This window comes from Felis catus, chromosome C1, assembly GCF_018350175.1.
Source record: "Felis catus isolate Fca126 chromosome C1, F.catus_Fca126_mat1.0, whole genome shotgun sequence".
Lineage (NCBI taxonomy): Eukaryota > Metazoa > Chordata > Mammalia > Carnivora > Felidae > Felis > Felis catus.
Window position 1 is genome coordinate 210556177 of NC_058375.1, and position 21690 is coordinate 210577866.

Consider the following 21690-nt stretch of genomic DNA (forward strand, 5'->3'; position numbering starts at 1 on the left):
CAAAAAATGCCCTCATTATTGTCATGAAACCATCGCTCATGCAAATAACACATTCAACCTGCCCCCCAAAGCAGACACCCAAATGTTACCGGTGTCAGCCATCGCCTCTGGAGGTCAGCCTTTCCTCCTTTAGTTCGATCTCTGCCTGGGTTGTTTTGCTATAACCTACTGGCAAAATTATAACCAAGCCCCATGTAAAATAGTAGGAAAAGGGAGGGACAAGGTAAGATACGACACAGCATGGTGACCGGAAACATGTCACCCTCACAGTGTTCATTTCTGCATCTGGTTGTGTGGCTGTATTCAGTATTTGCTATTTCTGTCTTCCTTACTCCACTGCCAGTTCTGTGTCCCCCCCCTCAGCAAGTTGGGGTTCTTAATTCAGGGGGAAACTGAAACCTTGGTTCTCGAGGGGCATGAATCTTAGGGAGGTCCTTGTTAAATTGGTTCTCATGGTCTTCCATTGACTTTGACCACCTGATCTAGAGCATGATCTAGAGCCATTCCACAGGATTCCTTGGTTTGAGAAATATTCTCCCATTGTGTGCCTAATTTAACAGGAAGTCCTTTTCTCCATGAAAACCAACCTAATCTCCTCAGTCAATGTGGTGACCCTCCTTTTCTCTTTTACCTGTTTATCCAGGGACATGAGGAACCCACAAGGGGTCAAAGGCAGTTCTTGGGTATGGAAACGTAGTTTTGTCCAACGGTGGAATAGTTTTGTCCTTGGGATCTTAGACCTCTAAACCAGTAGAACAACTGGTAAAAAGATGATAAGCAAACTTTCACCAGTGAATTATTAGATGGGATGTTAAGAAATGCCACTCTCGTCTCCAGCCTATGGATCCCAGAGTAATACATTCTGACGATGGGAGAATCAGTACCCAATGTGGTTGTTGGTTCAGAGCAAATAACCACATCAGGAACAACACACCCTAATCTAACCAAGTGTCACTTTCCACCCAGCTCTGGAACTGAGTGCTCCACAGGCCTGTGGCTTCCAGGTGGTGAGGTTGTGGTAAGGACATGGAATGCTTGGGCTCAGGTCTTCATGGCCTGAGCTGAGGTCGGATGCTTAACCTGCTTAGCCACCCAGGCGCCCCACAGAGGCAACACTGTTTAGATATCAGGATGATGTCTCAGTCTGTTCAGGCTACTAACAAAATACCGCAACTGGGCAGCTTAGACAAAGTAAAAATGTATTTCTCATTTATTTCTCTTATGTATTTATTTCTGGAGGCTGGAAGTCCAAGATCAGAGTGCCAGCGTGGGCAGATGAAGGCCCTCTATCAGGTTACAGATGACCTCTTATTATGTCCTTACATGGGGAGAAGCGTTAGGGAGTTTTCTCTCGGACCTCTTTCCTAAAGGCGTTAATCTCATTCATAAGGGCTCTACCCTCGTGACCTAATCACTTCCCGAAGGCTTCATCTCCTGGCACCATCACATGGGTCTACAGCAGCACCACGGGCAGATCGTGACGCGTGAAGGAGCGTGCGAGGCAGAGAAGAATTCTTACCCACTGTAGGTGTCTTTTCCACTGGGGGCGATTTTCCGTCCCCTCCATGATGAGAAGCTTCCGTCTAATAAACCTGATGGTGTCAGCCTGGTCCTCAGGGTCTATGGTACAAGAATGGGATTCCAGGTTGGTTGCTGCTGCGGATGATTTGGACCCACCAGACAGGCCAGTGCAGTGGTGACGAGAAATCCTGCCCGGGCCCTCCTTCCCCTTCACCCCTGCCTCTACAGCCACTTTACTCATGGCCCATTGAGCAAAAAGCAGGGGTGGTGGGGAGGAGATGGACTGACAGCTCTGGGGTGGGTTTACTTTCTTTTTTTTTTTTTTTTCTTCATCATTGAGAACCTTCATTTTGGGGGCTCGGGGGATCGTCTTTGGTCAACATTCACAGGACGTAATAAAGATTCTCACGACCTGGCCCCATTCTGAGATCCCCTCCGCCTTCGTCTTCTCTAGACCTCCTTGTCCCCAAATTCCAACTTTCTCTTTCCAGTTCCCTGAACATTTTTCCAAGTGGTAGCCATTGCTCACACACCAGGCCCTCTTTCCCACCTCAGGCAAAGTGGACGTTGAGCTGCGCCGTTTCGAGTTCTGTCCCGAACATGGCTTTTCACTCCCCAGTGTCCCTGACGGTTACTTCTAACTGGGATTGTAACTCTGCAGCTGTCCACGTCCAACCCATGAAGGCACATTTCAATCATGTTTAATTTTTTTGTCTTTTTCAGCCCACTGCAAAGCTCCTGACGTGGCTAGAGGTGTGGGCAGAAGAGAAAATGTCAGGGGAGCAGTATAGACATCCTAGGGGTATACAGTTTGTTCATGCAACGAACTGATGCCTTCAGGATCTGCTCCAATGGGATCCCACGAATGTGCTCCCTCTTGTTGATAGCGTGCTGCTGGTTACGCCTGACTTTATTGCTTACAGAGCCAGGCAACATCCAGTTCGGGGTGGACGCCTCCATTTACAAGGCAACTAGTCTTTTGGTAAGGGGTTTAGCCTCTACTAGGGCTCCATAGCAAGCCAAGCACTATTTTTCCAAAGAAGATTTTCTTCAAGAAGCCATGGTGTACTTCAAAACCCAATGATTTTTCCTTCACGTCTCTCTGTCTAGAGGCTCTATCCATCATCCATTATGCTTTGACCCTTAAGAACCAAGAGGTGGGGCTGTTCACACTGCAGCCTGGAGAACTGAGGGCGCTCCCAGCTCAGTCCCACTCAGTCAGCCGCCTTAGAGGTCATTCAGTAAATGAGTTGAGACCTTCCATATTCCCACCAAGCTTTTTGCCTCTTAATTGGATGGAGTGCGGGGTACAACATCTTATTCTTCTCTGTGAAGCTTATGTCCCAACAAGCTTGAGAATACTGATCTCCCACAAACATCTGGAAGGTGGCAGATCCTTGCATTTAACGGAATTTATCTCTGAACCACTTGCATCGATGGGGTATAGCAAGGTATCCTGCCCTTGCTCACCCCATCTTATTAGTGTATTGTCATTACCTAGTGAACTAGCATGATCTCTCGGGGGCCACTGGGATGGCCAAAGTGCCCCCATGCTGTGGACTCTCAATATTTCATCCTACAATGGTTACAGACCCAACCGTATCAGATGACCACTCCCAGATGCCTATCTTTGAAAATCTGCTCTCTCCAATCACTTTTTCTGACCGAGTAATGATTGGGCAGGGCTTTATTTTATTTATTGATTATTTATTTAAATTTTTTAAAAACATTTTATTTGTTTTTGAGAGACAGAGAGAGACAGAGCATGAGTGGGGGAGGGGCAGAGAGAGAGGGGAAGACACAGAATGCGAAGCAGGCTCCAGGCTCTGAGCTGTCAGCACAGATCCTGACGCGGGGCTTGAACTCATGAACTGCGAGATCATGACCTGAGCCGAAGGCGGATGCTTAACCTACTGAGCCACCCAGGCACCCCTATTTATTTATTTTTTTAAGTTTCTTTATTTCTAGAGAGACAGAGATAGTGCAAGCAGGTGAGACACACAGAGAGAGACAGAGAGAGAGACAGAGACAGAGAGAGACAGAAAGAGACAAAGAGAGACAGAGAGAGAGAGAGAGAGTATTCCAAGCAGGCTCCACACTGTCAGTGCACAGCCTGATGCGGGGCTCGAACTCAGGGACCGCGAGATCATGACCTGAGCCAAAGTCGGATGCTTAACCTACGAAGCCACCCAGGCACCCTTATTTATTTATTTTTTTAAGTTCATTTGTTTATTTCTAGAGAGAGAGAGATAGTGCAAGCAGGGGAGACAGAGAGAGAGAGAGAGACAGAGAGACAGAGAGACAGAGAGACAGAGAGACAGAGAGAGACAGAGTATTCCAAGCAGGCTCCACACTGTCAGCCCACAGCCTGATGCGGGGCTCGAACTCACGGACCGTGAGATCCTTCCCTAGGCCGAAACCGAGAGTCGGACGCTGAAGCGACGTAACCACCCCGGCGCCCCCAGGACTTCATTTTAAACAAAAGTCATTAAAACAGGAAACGAGAAGGTTTCCAAGTCACTGGAGGGCTAGAAGAACAGCTGTTGAGCGGAAACTTCAGGGGGGGTCTGTGAAAACACCACCAGGGAGCCGGTGAACCACGTGGGTGGCCAGCTCCGCCTCGCTCAGAAAGCAGGGACTCAGGACGCCAGCACCCGGCGGATGGCCACCGGGGCCACAGCACCGTGGGCATTCCGGGTGGCCCGCGCCCTGCTTTCCGGCATCCACGAAGCGAGAGGGCAGACGTGGCAAAGTCTGTTAAAGCTGCTGCCGAAAAAGCTGCGGCGCTTCCCCGGCTGGGAGGCCGAGCCCGCGGCTGCGGCACAATCTCTGCTGCCCGACGGTGGCTCTGCTTCCGGATGGCACAGGCGCCGCCTGTGTGGTGGGAGTCAGGCCCCACGTGCACCCGGGCTCTGACCCCATCTGCAGCCGCCAGCCGACCCGAGGCCCCCTAGCGGGGGGATGAAGCCCAGCCGAGGGAGAGCCTTCCTTGCAGGGTCTGCCGAAGGGGCCGCGCAGGAGTTCTGGAAATCAAAACACTCATCGGGGCTCATTCAACAGGAGGACAGAGAGGGAGGGAAGCGGAGGAAGCATCCGAAGACGAGCCGGTTTGGCAAAAGGATGCTGTTCCGTAGGTCCCGTTGGAGACAGCAGCGCGGGACTGGAACAGGAAAGAACCAAGTAAATCAGAGAGGCAGGAGAAAGCCACAGACGCTTTGGGAAAGAAGGGGGTGGCATTGAGAGAAAGGGGAGCGAGGGGGGAAAGATCCGGAACCCCCACTGATGGTAGAGCAGCTGAGCTCCGCCCCGCTCCACCTTCCTGTGATTACCCCCAAACACCGCTGCTCTGAGACATACGGGAAGTCCAGGGGATTTAATTCCGGGCGAAAGGATGACAGCAGCAATGACAACAACAAGGACAGCACCCTGGGTCTCAATTCCGTGTTGCCGAAAGTATTTCTGCGTATATTCCCATGGCAAAGAAGACAGGATGAGGGAGGTTTGAATTTTTTTTTTTTCCCTTTCCATTTTGAAATAGGAGCTGTTAGTGACCAGGCCGTGGGTTGAATTGACCCACGTGAAGTCACAGTCCTGGCTGACAGAGGGACAGACATTACTGCCCTGCCAGGGCCGTGGCTCTGGAGTCCGCACAGACTCCTCTTGGGGAAGGGGCTACATTCTTTGAAAGAAAAGGGGCCCCTGGGTGGCTCAGTTGGCTAAGCATCTGAGGTCATGATCTCAAGGTTCCTGAGCTCCAGCCAGCCAGCGTTTGGGCTCTGTGCTGACAGCTCAGAGCCTGGAGCCTACTTTGAATTTTGTGTTTCCCTTGCTCTCTGCCCCTCCCCCACTCATGCTCCTCTGCTCCTCCCCCACTCATGCTCGCGATCTCTCTCTCTCTCTCTCTCTCTCTCTCTCTCTCTCAAAAATGAATAAACATTAAAGAAAACCTAACAAGAAAAAAAAAAGGCAGGAGAAAATAGAATTTCAGATTTTTTTGAATAAAAAGTGTAGACTAAAAAGGCAAGCGAAAAAAATAAAACAACTGTTTAAAAAGGCCACACACAGGGGGAAGGAGGCTCAAGTTACTTTGCCCTCTCAAAGCCTCAGTTTTCCGTCTGTAAAGTGGGGACAATGATCCTCACTTCACTGAGGTGTTGTGAAGATTAAATCAGGTCATAATTTGTGTAATACACTCACCCCTTTGTGGCTGGCACAAAGTAAGCGCTCAGTAAATGTAAATTATTATTACGGTTACTGTTGCCAGCATATTTGCATGTTATTAGCAAGGCTCTCCAAACCACGTGCTTTGGTTTCTTACAGCTCTGTCTCCTACCGTAATCACTATCGTATTATACATTCCATAATTGATTTCTTTTGTTTCTGTCAAACAGATTAAACTGTGGCTGGGAATATAGCAGTGAGGCATAAGTAAAGTTAAATGCGATAGAAAACAAGAGAGTCTAGCTCACCAACATTGAACATTCTTTCCAAGCAAAGAGGAGCACACATTCAAATGACCAAACCTCAACAGATACAAAATTACAAAAAGATGAACAAGAATCTGTCTTGTGTGCTGTTTTGGTATATCCAGGGCATGGTCTGCAAGGACAGGTTTCTGGAATCCAGACGGAGGGAGTGCACTCTGCAAGAGGGTTGGTACATTCCTTTGTGTGACCCAGTCTCTGCGGTCTCTGCACGTTGGAAAACAGACGGAGGGAGTGCACTCTGCAAGAGGGTTGGTACATTCCTTTGTGTGACCCAGTCTCTGCGGTCTCTGCACGTTGGAAAGCAAGGGTCCCCGCTCATAGGGAACATATGTATAATGCTGCCCCCTACTGCCAGTGGGCTACTTAGCAGCTAAATAACCGCAACTGACGTGTAAAAAGCCCTCCAAGTGATACTTAGTTTGAAAGAATGGTCAGCTACATGGTGCATGGATACGTTCCAGAGTTAGATATTTCAGCTGTAGAGGCAGATAATTGCAGTGTGATAATGTTTAAAGAAAAATAATGTTAGATGCCTGCAGATTTAAAGGGGTAAACGGTGCGTTGCGTATAGTTATGTCATTAATCGGTGCACGAGTCTCACGAGGCCAACGCTATTATTACCCCTGCCGTGAGTGAGGGAAACCAGGTTCTAAAAGTGACCCTGCTGTACACGGCAGAACTGGCATTCAACTTCAAACTTCTCTGATTCATTTGGGCGTCCTTTCCAGGCCACGATGCCTCCCTGAAGGAGACACAGCGGTCCACAGCATCAAAAGGTTGACTGTTGGCAAGTCTCAGAATCGCTCTTACACTGCCTCTGTCCTTACCTCTTCTGCATTGAAAAGCGGCTTGCAGGCAAATGCACTTCATTAGAGGATGAGCCACACAAGCGAGTTTAGGGGGGCTAAAGGCTTTTATGTGAATAGGGCTGGAAGGATCAACACCCCCCTTGGGCATGCGCGGAGGACAGCCCTGCTCTGGAGGAAGAGTGTGCAGAAATCTGGCCCGTGGCCAGCTCAGGTCCCCCTGCTATGGGGGTGCCCCATTAATCCTGGCCCTGGAATCCTAGAACGGTGAAGGGGCATCGTTTATAATTTTCCAACCCAGACGTAATACCTTTTTATAATCCCCCAAAGGCATGGCTCGTGCTAGTGTCGACTCCGTAGAAAGCACTGCTGAGTGTTATCTGCCTGTTGGTGATTCACAAGTCCGGCCAACAGTACTGGCAGACCGGTTCCAAACCGACCCCCTTCACCAGCACCACTCACCAGCATATTTAGAAAATGACCCTGTCACGTGGGTAGACGAAGGAAAGATGGGGACAGTTTGTTATAAGATGGGGGGGGGGGTGACGGAGAACTTCTTTGGCATTTGGGATCCAGGAGCAAAGAAGAACGATACCAGCCTTCTCTGAGATACTGGAATCCAACAAGCCTCACAGTGGAGCTTTTGTGTGTTACCACAACGGGTGGAAACTGGGTAGACCTGGCAGCCCAAGGTGGGTTAGAGAGAACCCCCTAATTTCTCATGGTCCAACTGGTGAGTTTAGACACCGGAAACTTCTCAGGGCCCACGATCGGGGCACGAAAGGTAACACAGGAAAAGCTAGAGAGCCTTCTAGGTTCTGCTGGCCTCGAGGAGCAAGGGAGAGCTGACGCACAGACGGTCCAGCTGGGATCCAAAGCAAGACATAGTCACATCTCAGCAGCCGGCTGCAAAGAGGCGGCAGGGAGGACCCTGGCAGGTAGGGGGAGGGTTGCGAACGCAAGTAGGAGGGCAGGACCAAGGGTAACCGGGACTGAGACTTCCGGGCCTTTCTCCTCGGCAAGCCAGGCCAAGTGGCTATCGTGTAAGATCTATTGGGAGTTTAGAGTAAACTCTGAGGAGCACCACACAAATACAGTTCTGAATGTAATGAGGTTTTAAACAGGAAATGGCGGGGCGCCTGGGTGGCGCAGTCGGTTAAGCGTCCGACTTCAGCCAGGTCACAATCTTGTGGTCCGTGAGTTTGAGCCCCGTGTCAGGCTCTGGGCTGATGGCTCGGAGCCTGGAGCCTGTTTCCGATTCTGTGTCTCCCTCTCTCTCTGCCCCTCCCCCGTTCATGCTCTGTCTCCCTCTGTCCCCAAAATAAACGTTAAACACGAAATGGCTTCCAGAGGAATCTCTGGACTCATATCAACGTACCTGAAAGCGGCCGGGTGCAGGGTGCTGAATGGGGGCTCGAGGCCGGAACTGCCCGCGTCGTGATGGGAAACCCACACGCATATGGTTACATTGAGCCGAGCATGGGCATCATGCTCATGACTGGAGCCTGGTATGGCGTCAGAGCAGAGGAAGCACGCAGCCTGTCAGGTGGAAGGGTGCCAGACCCAGAGCCCAGAGCATGAATAAGCGGGCCACGTTAGGCTGCACCTGCGTGGAATGAGAGACAACGATCTGCAGATGAGTAACTGGGCGAGGTCAAAGGATTGCTCAAAGGTCACCGATGGGAAGGGCAGGATGGGAGCTTTCGTCTTCCGACCTCCAGTCGAGCGCCATTCCCCTGTCCGCATTTCTTCCCTTGTGAAAACACACAGGCAGAGCAGAATCGAAGAACGGCAGCACCGACACGGAAATTAGACCTCCTATGTAGTTTGGACTCTCATCCCGTTGACATTGTGTCCCGCAGTCACAGGCCGGCAGCTGGTCAAAGCGCCTCCGTGAAAACTTGCCACGCTGGGAAATCCTCAGGATTTTCTGAGACAGGCTGGTCTGTTACTGGACACGCTGGCACGAAGTTCTCTGTATTGAGCTGCCCTCTGTCTCTGGGGATCTGCCTCTGTCAACCTGACCTCTACCTGCACACAGTCAGTTACTTCCTCTTCCAAATGGACCCTCCAAGTTCTTTCTTTTCTTTTTTTTAATATCTCTTTTTGAGAGAGAGAGAGAGAGAGAGAGAGAGAGAGAGAAAGAGTGCTCAAGAGGGGAAGGGGCAGAGAGAGGGAGGCAGCGGGTCTGAAGCGCTGTCAGCGTGGAGCCCTATGCGGGGCTTGAACTCACGAACCGTGAGATCACTGTCTGAGCTGAAGTCGGACACTCAACCGACTGAGCCACCCAGGGGCCCTGGATCCTCTAAGTTCCTAAGCATCAGACACTAATGGAGGACTCACTCTGTGCCAGGCATGGAAGGTGGTATCGTGCCCATGCTAGGCTCCCTTGTTCACGTTTTACACATTCTCAGGTCCTTACCCACTTTTGTTGTTCTTCTCTGGACAGTCTCTAGAGCTGTTAAGTCCCATAGCCCTCTCCTCCATTCCAAATCCTCACGGGCCATTTCTTTAAGAAGACAAATCTATTTGGATCTACATAGAAAGTAGTTACGTCCCTAGGGATGTAAACTAGTTTTCACATTCATAAGAATTATACCCATACTAACATAACTGGAAATGTATACAGAGGACTCCAAATTGCATGTAGGTGATTGTTAGAGGAAAAGTTGATCTAGGTTATCAGTTTAAATGGCAGGAATATGCATACACCCTTTCCCCAATTTCAAACAAACAGCCTTAGGAAAACAAATGCTGGTTATCACCCCCATCGTTGACACAGAGTGTTTCTGAGCAAGCCAGACGCGGAGATAACAACCCCATTAATTAGATGCTGGCATCATTTTTATCTCTCCGATGAAGAAACTGAAGCCACAGAGGTCATGGACCTTGCCTAAGAGCACACGGCTGGTAGACAGCAGGGTCAGGCCTCAAGTCAAGCCTCCTGCTCTTAGTGGCAAAAGCTGTTGGTGCACCAGCCCTGTCAATGTGGCCCGCATGTCCCCACGGTGACCCCTCAGTGAAGGTAAATGCGGTCCCACCTAGAGACATGTCCCCGTCCTCAAACACAATAGTTTCAAACCACCTGAAGTCTGATCCTTTCTAGGAATGACATCCCCCAGGTATTGTTTTGCAGAATTAGACCCCTTGTACCTGAATGGTGACTCACACTGGTACGTCTTTTAGGCGTACTTACTGAATGATTCACTTAGTGGCCCCTGGCCCCGCAGGTTTCCCGGTTCCAGGTTAAGATCAGTCCTTCAGTGGTGTGGAGGCAGGAATGGGAAGAAGGTTCAAAAACCCGGCAGCAGCCCCTCTGGGCTCACTGTGCTGGGGTCCACTTACCTGGTGGGGGCACAGTTCCGCCCTGTACTGCCAGTCTCTGAACATTCAGATCTCATTCTTTGTACTTTCTTGCCAGGAAGGCACCGCCCCTTTTTAATGGACCGCTTTCAGCAGGTGCCCCAGAGACCAGTGAGTGAGGCCTCTCATCGATGCCATCGCTCCTTCCAGAAGGAACTGGTCAAATGGGAACCCCTGAGCCCCACTGGGGCTGGAACCCCATTCCTGCCCATCTGTCTCACCTCAGTGCTGAGCCAGATTCTCCGGCCTCCCTTCCTGGGTCCCTCTCCTCCTCCTTCTTTCCATCTCCCACTTGTAGATTCCCCCGCCCCCAGCCTTCCTTCGCAGTCTGGTACCTATTGGTGTCTCTCAGGGCATTGAGCCTCTGAAATCCAATTATGTGGAGAATTCCAGTTCCTTCCCACATTGTTTCTGGGTCTTACTCACACCTGAGCGACCAGTTCACTGTCCCTGACGATCAGGGAAGACTGTTCAGAATACATAACGGGCCTGACAGTAGGGGGACGGTGACCGATTTCACTCAGCCTTGGCCAAGTCATGGTCACTTACTACACCAGCTGAGTGGCTTTCGCTCTTTATTGTTCATCAGAATCACCAAAAAGGCTTGTTCAAACATGGACTGTTGGGCCTCACTACCAGCATCTGTGACCCTGTAGGTGGCAGGGTGGGGCAAGAATTTACATTTCTAGCTAATTATGGGTGGTACTGATGCTACGGATCCAGGGACCCACTGAGAACTGAAACCCAGAGTGGCTTCCATCCACCAGACAGAATTCATTTGGGGGAGTGAAGTTGATGCTACTAATTTTTAAGTTTCTGGTTGTTCAAGGCAGATGCCAGTGGAAGAAACCCAGAGTCAAGAGTTACATTTATAGGTACCAATCCGTACGAATGGCCGTTGTTGATCTAGTGAGTCACCGATGCCCAAATCAACACAGAATGGCATGAATTGAGGAAAAGTATTATACGACTTTTAGGAAGGTACCTGCGTAGCCCCGTGAGGAAGTCGCACCTAGTCAGCTGGACACTGAGATGAGAACCCATTACCCGGGCAATGTGGGAGTTCTGGTTTTGCAAATTTCTGTACATCACTCATGCTCATAGCTCTGCACTGGGGCTGAGTTAGCGTGAAACAGACTTTGACTCAGGTTGAGAGATTCATGCAGCACCTTCTGGGAATGAGTAAATGGTGAGTCAGTTAAGTGTAGCTGTAACCTCAAGTGAAGCCAAGGCCAAAAAGAGAAATCTGCCGGCACTCGTGAACTTTGCTTGCTTCTCTGTGGATCACCGCTTCATTTGCATGTAACCCTACGACCTTCCAAAAAGGAGGATGGGGTACTTACATTGGGTATTGGGACAGGATTATGGGTTGTCATGTCATAACACTAAGAATCCTATCAGGAGAGTGTCTAGGGAGGGAACTTGGGAAACTGAAGGACAGCCAGGGTCTTTGGACATCCAGATAAAGGACTCTTGAGCAACAGCAGAGGTGAGGACTCCTGACCTCTGGGGGCCAGGGGCTGTGGAAAGATCAGACCTCAACGCCAAAGGCCTGTGCTCCAGGGATGGTAAGCAGGGCTCTGGATATGATGTGGCTAGGAAGTTCTCTAACTTAAGTGGGAGAACTTGGCTTAACTTCTTTGAGCCAATGGAAGCATGTCTAAAGCTTCAGAGCTGGCATTCTTTTTTGAAAAGCAAAAGGACAACCTGTTAAAGTTTGGTTCAAGGGAGTAGGAGAAATCCTTTACCTGGAACAGAAAGACAGGAGCCACTTAGGAAGCCCAGGAGTCCTGCAAATGGAGAGAGTGGGGAAGGATAGGTCACAAAGGTGAAGGCTCTTGGTCTCATAGCTAGAGGAAGATGGAGGTAGAATTAGGGGTGAAACAGGGAGTGAACTTGAACTTGGGACTCTCTTAACAAAAGTGCAGCCAAATAGTGCTGTGGTTGTTATCTATATCCTGGAGCATTCTGAAGCCTGGCTTGTTTTGTGAAAACAAAGGCCACTCTATTTTGTAATCATTTCAAACATATGAAAAAGTTACAAGAGTTGGATGAGGAACTTCTCAGAAGGAGCCCTTTTGCCTAGCTGGATTCCACATTTGCTCACTGGCTTTATTGTTTCTTATCCACCCACCTATCCAAACACACACACACACACACACACACACACATCTATACATAAACATAAAGTCTTCAAAAAACATTTGAGAGTTGATTGCAGATATCATACCCCTTTATCTCTATATCTCTAAATAAGTCAGTGTATTTTTTTCTAAGAACAAGGACATTCACTTATATAATCAAAGTACAATTATCAAAATCAGGAAACATAATAGTGATATACTATTAATATAATGTTATCTAAACCACCATTCCTACCCAAATCTCATCCAATTGTCCACCCATGTCCTTTAGAGCTAATTTTCTTCCTGGTTCAGGACCCAGGATCACTCAGGGCCTCTAATTGTTTTATGTCTTTAGTGTCTTTTAAAATTTTTTTTTAATGTTTATTTATTATTGAGAGACAGAGAGACACAGAGTGTGAGCAGGGGAGGGGCAGACACAGAATCTGAAGCAGGCTCCAGGTTCTGAACTATCAGCACAGAGCCCGACACGGGGGCTTGAACCCACAAACCACAAGATCGTGACCTGAGCTAAAGTTGGATGCTTAACCGACTGAGCCACCCAGGTGTTCCAATGCCTTTAGTGTTCTTTAATCTGAAGTAGCGTTCAGTCTTTTTCTTTCTTGACCTTGACAGTTACTTTGTACAATTTCTTCAGCTGGGGTTGCCCTGATGCTTCCTCGTGATTGGACACAGGTATGTATTGCAGGCAGGAATTCCGGAGAACTGCTGTGTCCTTTTCAGCGCGTGTAATAGGAAGTATGGATGTCAGTTTGTCACGATATTGGGGAGGTTAACTTTGATCACATGGCTATATGGTGTCTCCATTTACTGTTTTTCCAAAGGCTTCATTTTAATTTTTTTTTTTTTTACGTTTATTCATTTTTGAGAGAGAGACAGAGCACAAGCAGGGGAGGGGCGGAGAGAGAGGGAGACACAGGCTGTGAAGCAGGCTCCAGGCTCCCAGCTATCAGCACGGAGTCTGACGCCGGGCTTGAACTCACAAGCCGTGAGATCATTACCTGAGCTGAAGTCGGATGCACAACCGACGGAGCCATCCAGGCGCCCCCATTTTAATGGAGGCCTCATTTTAAATGTCACAAGCATAAACAATAAATGGGTGAACAAAATCTACTAAAGGCTACCTTGTTTCTATAGATGAACTCTTGGCCCTTCCATACTTAAACCTTTTCCAGTGTTAACAATGAGGGCAGAGTTTGAACTGGAAAGAATCTTTAGATTTCATCTGGTTTTCTGTTTGCTAAGTGTGGGATGCTACGTGCTGGCCATTTGTATTAGGCTACATTGTATCACACAGTATCAAAGGTTCTCCTATTCATTGATTTCTCCAATCTCCTGGGTCCCGGAAGTAGAAAGGCTCAGTTGGGTGCCTAGGCTGTCTTGAAAATTTCAAACGGTTGCTGATTTTTCCCTATTTTTTTTTATTTGTTTAAGAAAGGGAAGGCCTTTGGTTCTTGGTCTCTGGTAGGCAATAGTGTAGGCTTATTCAATAGCGTTTAAAAAATCACATGTGGGGCACCTGGATGGCTCATTCGGTTAAGAGTGGGAATCTTGGCTTCAGTTCAGGTCATGATCTCAACGGTTGGTGAGTTCCAGCCCCATGACGGGTTCTGCACTGACAGTGCAGAGCCTGTTTGGGATTCTCTGTCTCCCTCTCTCTGTTCCTCTCCCCCCTCAAAATAAGTAAATAAGTAAACATTTTAAATAAATAAATAAACAGTCACATTTATTGTTACAGTTACCTGCTGCTCCTCATTGAAAATCGTGTACAAATTTTAATTTACAGGATTAACACCTTTCTTCTTCAGTTTACATTAAAAAACGTGAAGTAAAATAAGCGAGTCGATTTAGAGAAATTGTAAGACCTTAAAGAAAACTTTTAGGGAGGGGGCCATGGGAGGGATTGGGGAAATTCTGACTTAGAAACTTTGGCCAAATTCCTTAAAGGAAATGGGCAGTGTGGCTTCTGACCCTTCCCGGCCAGTTTTCCTAGTGGCAACTCAACTTGGCAGGCAAAGGACAGACGCTGGCAAGAAATAGGACAGGCCACCAGAAGGTCCGGATGGCCTTAAACCCAGGGTTTAGGGCACACCGGGCTCCAGGTTACAGCCTCTCATCCCGCTTCCGCCGCTACCTAGCTGGGATCGGCTGTACTTTCTTTGAATCTCAGTCGTCTCATCCGTGACATGGGGCGGTAAGAAACGGTGCACAGCTCCTCCCTCGGTTGGTCTCTATCCCTATAGGTGCAGAAGGTCCCTGGCGCAGCGTCAGGAAACGTAGCCTTCAGTGGTGCTCCTAATTCTTTTGTGGGGACCGGGCCTGTGGAGGGGCCTGGAACGGTGAGCCGGAGGGGTTTTTTCTTTCATCCCTCCTCCTGGGAAACCTAATGGGCCACAGTGCACGCGGCCCGCACCTCGCCCTGCTGGGCCGCGCCGCTCCCCTTGTGAGGTCACCCCGACTGAGGACGCGAGGGGACCCCGTCTCTGTCGGGCCCGGGCGCCCAGGGTGCAGATTCGGACGGGAGCAACGCCGCGATCGCTGTCGTCGGCCACGCGCCCTGGAGCCCCCGTCCGCCCCCGGGAACGCGCCGGCAGGTGCGGGCGCGCCCCCTGGTGGCGCCTCGCGGGGCCGCGGGCCCCGGTCCAGCCTGCGCGCCCAGCTCCTCGCGCCGGAAGCCCGCGCATGCGCGCAGTTCGCCCCGCCGCTGTTTGGTCGTTTCCATGGCTACGAAGAGCATTGACGGGGGGGTCTGGGATGGAGAAAATGAAACTCAAGAGCCTCCTGCTCCGGTATTACCCTCCAGGTACCGGCCGGGCCCCTTCCGTCCTCGCGTGGGGTCCTTGGCTCTGGGAGGGTCTGGGGCGGAGGAGGCTGCGGGGACCCCAGGGGCCGGGGGGGGGGTGTCCCCTATACGGTGATCCACGTGGGGGACAAGAAGCAGGGCACTACCCAACCTAACCCACCACTCCTTCGTTGCTGGGCTCTGTTCCTGGACACTTTCAAAATGATTCTTTTAGGAAACCTCTAAACGTGGAAGTTACAATGCTTTCCTGGCTAGTTAGGAATGTGGCAGGTGGGGAGGGAGAAGGCCCAAGATACTGGTTTCCGGAGGGGAAGACACCCAACAAGGACGGCACTTTTCATTTTAAACGTCCCAGGATGATCACGTCAAGGTATGTTGGATATGAAAAGAATGCATATTCAACAGAGCATATTACGTGGGTGACCGCATTCCAGACCACACATAGCAGTTGAGCCGTGCATTTATTGAGGGCCTGCCAACGCGCACTCTGTGCCTTGGGGCTTGAAGGTCACAGCCCTTGACGCCCATGAGTTAAGGAATTTGGAAAGAAGTCCACAGGACGCTATAGTTTTAGAAAGGGATAAACTTGCCTGGTTCTCTTGTTTCATAGGTGAGGACATGGGCATCTTTGAAGAATTAAGTGAAGCCCACTGGTCACCGGCTCCTTAGGTACAGACATAGGGGAAGAACTCTTGGTTCCGGGTCAGAATTCCCGTAGAAAATAAAAAGAATATAGAATAAAAAGTCCGCAAAACTTGCTACAAAGCAAGTAGGTGACCAAATATCCTGGCCCGATGAAACCTGAATGACTTAACTTTCACCCCTTTGCTGCGGACTGGAGGTTAACATGATGAGCTCTGGGGTCATAATAACTGGCTCTCACCATATACAAATTTTGTAACGTGGGCAATTTGTTTCGAGCCATCAAGCCATTTTGGTCACCAAGTCACATGGTGATAATAACACTTCTCCCACTGGTCTCCTGACCCTTTGCAGGTGCTCTCCCATTTGTCTCTTTCCCTTCCCAGCAAACCTCCTTGGAGGAATGTTTTCCTCCTCTCTCTTCTCCCGTCTGTCTGGGACTCACTCCTATCATGTTTTCACCTTCACTGCTCCGTTGAAACTGTGCTTTTCAAGATCTTCAGTGGCCTCTAACATCACTAAACGCTCTGGCCACCTCTCAGTCCTACCTTTCCTGACCTGAGAGCAACATTTGATGAATTTGGCCACTCTGTCCATGTCCATTGGCTTCCACACCTACTTTTTTCCCTCCTGCTCCATTGTCATTTCTTCTTTGTCCATCATGTTGGCTTCTCTTCCTTTTGACTTTGATGTTGGAGTGTCCCAGAGCCCTGTCCTTGGACTTTTCTGGCTATACTGGGTGATCTCATCCATTCTCAAGGTTTAAAAACCCGAGTAGTCTTGAGTAACTCACAGCCTGCTTGGTTATTCCTTTGGATATGCAATGTGCATGTCATTGAGGCATCCTACGGTCTGTCTCCTATCAGTCAATGGCAGTTTCCTTCCTCCACTTACTCAGGCCACAACCTTGGACTCATTCTTTTCTCCCATCTTGCACACCCCACGTTTAGGCCAGTAATAAATCCTACCAGTTCACCTGTATTTTTTTGTTTATTTAAAATTTTTTAATGTTCATTCATTTTTGAGAGACAGAAAGAGACAGAATGGGAGCAGGGGAGGGGCAGAGAGAGAGCGGGAGACACAGAATCCGAAGCAGTCTCCAGGCCCAAGCTGTCGGCACAGAGCCCAACGCGGGGCTCCAACCCATGAACCGTGAGATCCTGACCTGAGCTGAAGTCAGACGCTTAACCGACTGAGCCACCCAGGAGCCCCTTACCAGTTCACCTTTAAAATATATACAGCTATATGTACAATGGAGTATTACTTGGCAGTCAAAAAGAATGAAATCTTGCCATTTGCAACTACATGGATGAAACTAGAGGGTATTACGCTGAGCGAAATTAGTCAGAGAAAGACACATATGGTATGATTTCATTCATCTGGGAACTTTAAGATACAAAACAGACGAACCTAAGGGAAGGGAAGCAAAAACAATATAAAAACAGGGAGGGGGACAAACATAAGAGACTCTTAAATATGGAGAACAAACAGAAAGTTACTGGAGGAGTTGTGGGGGGGGGGATGGGTAAATGGGTAAGGGGCATTAAGGAATCTACTCCTGAAATCACTGTGGCACTACAGGCCATCTAACTGGGATGTAAATTAAAAAATAAATAATAAAGTAAAAGAAAAGAAAAAATATACACAGCATTCATGGTAGCAATGCCTACCATGTTTCCTGTTGTTAGTGCATTCACCCTTGCCCCACTCCTGTTTATTTTCAACACAACAGCAGGATGACTGGAGAACCTAAATCTGATCATGTCACTCTTAGGCTTGAGTCCTCCAATGGCCTTTCATTTCACTTAACGTAAAAAGGCCATGGTCTTCAAGGTCATAATCTCCAAGGCCCTACAGGCCCTTCCCTACCTTTGCCTTGGACTCCACCCTCCTTCCCCTCCAGCAAAGCTGCTCTTCCCAGTGTTCCTTGGCTGAGCTGGGCATGACCCCCACTCAGGGTCCCTGCACTTCCTCCTCTTTTGGCCTGGAATCATCTTCCCTGGACATCTACATCATCAACACTCTCATGGTTTGTGTTTTTTTTTTTTTTTTTTTTTTTTTTTTTTTATAGCTCTGTCCTTAAAAGCAAGTACAGTGAGAAAAGTGAAAGTGAAGCTTCCCTTCTAGAATTTCTAGAATTGCCAGCTTCTCCTCAAGATATTTCATAGCCTCCCCGCCTGCTTTGTTTTTTCTTAGCATGATCTCAGCTCAATATACCATGATTTTAATTTACTTATTTCCCTCAGACACCCCTGCTACAATAAAAGCTTCATGAGGTACGGGACTGTGTTTTGTTTACAACCGTATCTCTAGCACCTAGAGATGACAAGAGACTGGGGAATGAATAGACATGCAACATAGTTGTTGAGTAAATGAGTTTAATGGGATGATATGTATTGAGTAGAAAACCTGGAGCTCCTGACATGTGAATAAGTCAGAGAGATGATCTGTAGGGTTCGCTCCGGCTCTGAAAGGCCACCAGGTTCCAGCAATGCCACATTCCAGGAAGGCTGTGGTCTCCCACTGGCAACTATTGCCTTAATGATTATCTTACAATGAAGTCATATCACTTAGCAGGTTAGACACTGAATTTCTGAATTCCAGTCTTTGGTGAGCCATACATTATATGCAAGTTTCCAAGGTACTTCTGAATAGCAGGTGGGTGTTGGAATAACATTATCAAGTGGGAAAAAAATCGCTCACCGCTGAATCATTCCCATGTTACCTTTATCCCTTCTGCAGTTTTGTTTCATCGCTTAATCCCCCAATTTCCATCCTCCTACTTTCTTTTGAGTATCGCATAGGTCAGGAGCATTCCATTGTTGGCATCCATGGAATGATCTCTCTCCCTCCTAAAAGTCCATAGCAGTGATACGGCTAATCAAACATGGGCATTCTCTTTTTATCTTATTCATTAATTCATAAGCTCTTTGCTTTGTGAAGAGTGGGTGTCCCATACGTGCTTTTCACCTGACTCAGGCATCACAGCCATTGTCTTTTACTTCTTGTGTGTAGGCCTCTGGTGTTTTGGGTCAGGAGAAGGAACTAAATAAACATTAATGAAACTAGTTAAGGGGCGCCTGGGTGGCTCAGTCAGTTAAGCGTCCAACTTTGGCTCAGGTCACGGTCTTGTGGTTTGTTGGATTGAGCCCCGCGTGGGGCTCTGTGCTGCCAGCTCAGAGCCTGGAGCCTGCTTCAGATTCTGTGTCTCCCTCTCTCTCTCTCTCTCTCTCTGACTCTCCCCAGCTCACACTCTCTCTGCCTCTCAAAAATAAATAACAGATGTTAAAAAAAAAGCCTAGTTAATATTCTGGGCACTTTAAAGGTCTTTGTTGGTTGAATGTGATCTGAGTAAGGAATGCTCACATCTTTTAAGGCTTAGCCTTTGAGAACATTGCAGAATTTGGGGGGTAGCAGCTTCTTCGATGTTTTGGGAATCATGCCTATTACACGAAAATGCACAACCAGGGGCAGATCAAGAAGACTAAGGTACTGTGGGAAACAGTCACTGAAGAACCACATGTACTCCTGGAGCATCTTTGTCTGTGTTCCGCTTGACCTCTTCACTGCGCACCACCCAGCCTCTGGCTAGTACGGGAACTCAGTGGTCACGGGAGGGGTGAGCATTTGACCTTGGTGTTTTGTCTCAGTGAAATAGTCCAATGCTCAGGTTTCAGATGTTGCCCTTTGTTTTTTAGATCCGCTTGTATAGTAACCAACTAATTTTTAGTAGTCAACTTAAAGACCTAACCTTTTTTTATTTTATAAGAAACAAGATAGTTGTGAATAAAGAACACAGAATTTTGTGCATTTGCTGCAATTTTTTAGTGCATTCCCTTAGGGTATAGATTATGCTGTGTGGGCTGTCAAGTGCTAATTTTTTTTTTAATGTTTATTTACTTTTGAGAAAGAGAGAGAGTGCGTGCCTCTCTTCCCCCAACAGTGCACATGAGCAGGGGAGGGGCAGAGAGAGAGGGCGACAGAGAAGCCCAAGCAGGTCCTGCACTGTCAGAGCAGATCCCAATGTGGGGCTCAAACTCACGAACCTTGAGTTCGTGAGCTGAGCTGAAGGCATTAAATTGATAGCAATTTGGTAGGTTTTATAGTTCTGTATCTTATTTGACTTCTCAAATAACCTTTCGGGGATCTTGATCTTCAGGACCTGATGTTCTACTAATGTTAATCTCTGTCGTTTTTCTTCCTTTTTCTCCATGTTCTAATTTTTCTCCTACTTTTTTCTTTCCTTTTCCTCTTATTTTTTTTAATTACAGAAGTAGTATTTACTTTTAACAAAATTCTGAAAAATACATAAAAGGTTAGCTGAGATCGTGCTCAACTCACTGAAGGTGTGACGGGCCCTGGAAGAGAGCCACCTGATATGTCTACCAACAGGAAGTGAGAATACCTGTCCCGAACCTTGCTAATATTTAGTTAGTATTGTTAATCTTTGCAATATTGCTAATCTGATGAGTAAAAATTATATCTGTTGTTGCATTTTGTGTTTCTTATTAATGGAGTTGGGTACATTTTAGTTTGGTTTGTTTATTGTCTTTTTCTGTTTGCAAATTGACTATTCATGCCTTTTGGCCATTAAAAAAATATTTTTAGGCTCCTATATATTAAGTTCTTCAGGTTTTGCATTTAGAGTTGAAGTTTTTTTGGTGGCTATCATTTGTCTTTAACTTTGTGGTATCTTCTCTTGCGAGAAGCTTCAAATTTGGCTTCAGACAAATGCATCGGTTTTTCTTTTTTAGGCGTTGAGTTTCACATCATACTTAAAAAGCCAGTTACATACACTAAGATGTAAATATGTTCTAGTATTTTGATCATTTTATAGTTTGTTTTTAATATTAAAATTTCTAATCCGCCTAGAATATGTTTTTGTATATTGTAGAAATCCAATTTTACCAATTTTTCCAAAATCCAACTGCTTATTACATCATTATTTATTGAATAATTTTTTCTTTCCCCATTAATTTAAAATATTACCTTCACTTCATTTTTAAATTCCCATATATAGATGATTCTCTTATATTGATCCAATTTTGTGTCAGAACCGCACTTTATTGTTTTATAGTTTGTGGTAAATTTTCAAATTCCAAAAAATAGAATCATTATAATTAATTCATCGATTAATTTAACATCTTTATAATATTGCATTTTCTCCTCTAGAAATGTGTCTCTCCATTTCATCACAATTTTCTTTTATGTTCAATAGTACAAAAAATTTAAAATAGTACAGCCAGGCCTTGTACGTTTGTTGTTAATTTTATATTTAGGTGTTCAATGCAATTGCGAATTTGATCTTTCCTTTTCTTGAATCTTCCCTTGTCAATGTATCTAATTCCTACTTCCAATCTTAGCTTCTTGTATTCTATTTTTCTAAGCTCTCTTAAATCCTTTCCAGAACATATGGCAAAAAAATAGGATTTTAGAAAGATTTTGACAGTGTTATGACATCCATATTTTGTTGAAAAAGTTAGTGTGGAACATGAAGCCTCTTTTTACATTAAGGAAACAACAGTATTTACAGTGGTTGGCTCTCCACTGGATCCTTTCTTTTTTTAATTTGTTAAGTTTGCTTCTTAGAGTCTGGCTTCAGGTCTTTGATATGAAAGAATCACTTCTTGGGGAAAAGAAACCAAATAAAACTGAACCAAACCAGCCTGTTCGGTACAGCTGTTTGCCTGCTGGGTCTTGCTGTTCTGGGCAGTTTGTTGTTGTTGTAGTTGTTCGGTTATTAAAAGCATTTGGAATGATTTTTCGGTTACAAAATGTTACCCTTCATTACACAACGGCTGCTCGGGTTTGCCTACTTAGTTGTGGCAAATCCATGAAGCCGACTGTGTGAAAATGAGCTCCTCCTGAGACTGTAGCTGTGCAGTTGGGTGAGTGGTCATGTCTGACACTGAGGAACAGCTCTC

At 47.2% G+C, this 21690-nt stretch overlaps 1 protein-coding gene across 7 annotated transcripts in view; it reads left to right on the forward strand.

Moving 5' to 3' along the window:
- The first annotated feature begins 14803 nt into the window (after positions 1 to 14803).
- Positions 14804 to 21690, forward strand: part of DAW1 (dynein assembly factor with WD repeats 1) — a 69996-nt gene continuing 63109 nt past the window's right edge. For 3 of the 7 annotated variants that reach the window (XM_045034579.1, XM_011285645.4, XR_006583595.1), the window contains exon 1: positions 14804 to 15124. In XM_045034579.1, coding sequence (XP_044890514.1) covers positions 15004 to 15124 — 121 coding nt within the window. In that variant the 5' untranslated portion in view covers positions 14804 to 15003. Of the gene's footprint in view, positions 15125 to 15292; positions 15495 to 21690 lie in introns of those variants that run through there. The other 4 variants (XM_045034580.1, XM_011285646.4, XM_019838796.3 and 1 more) reach the window with 3 other exon arrangements.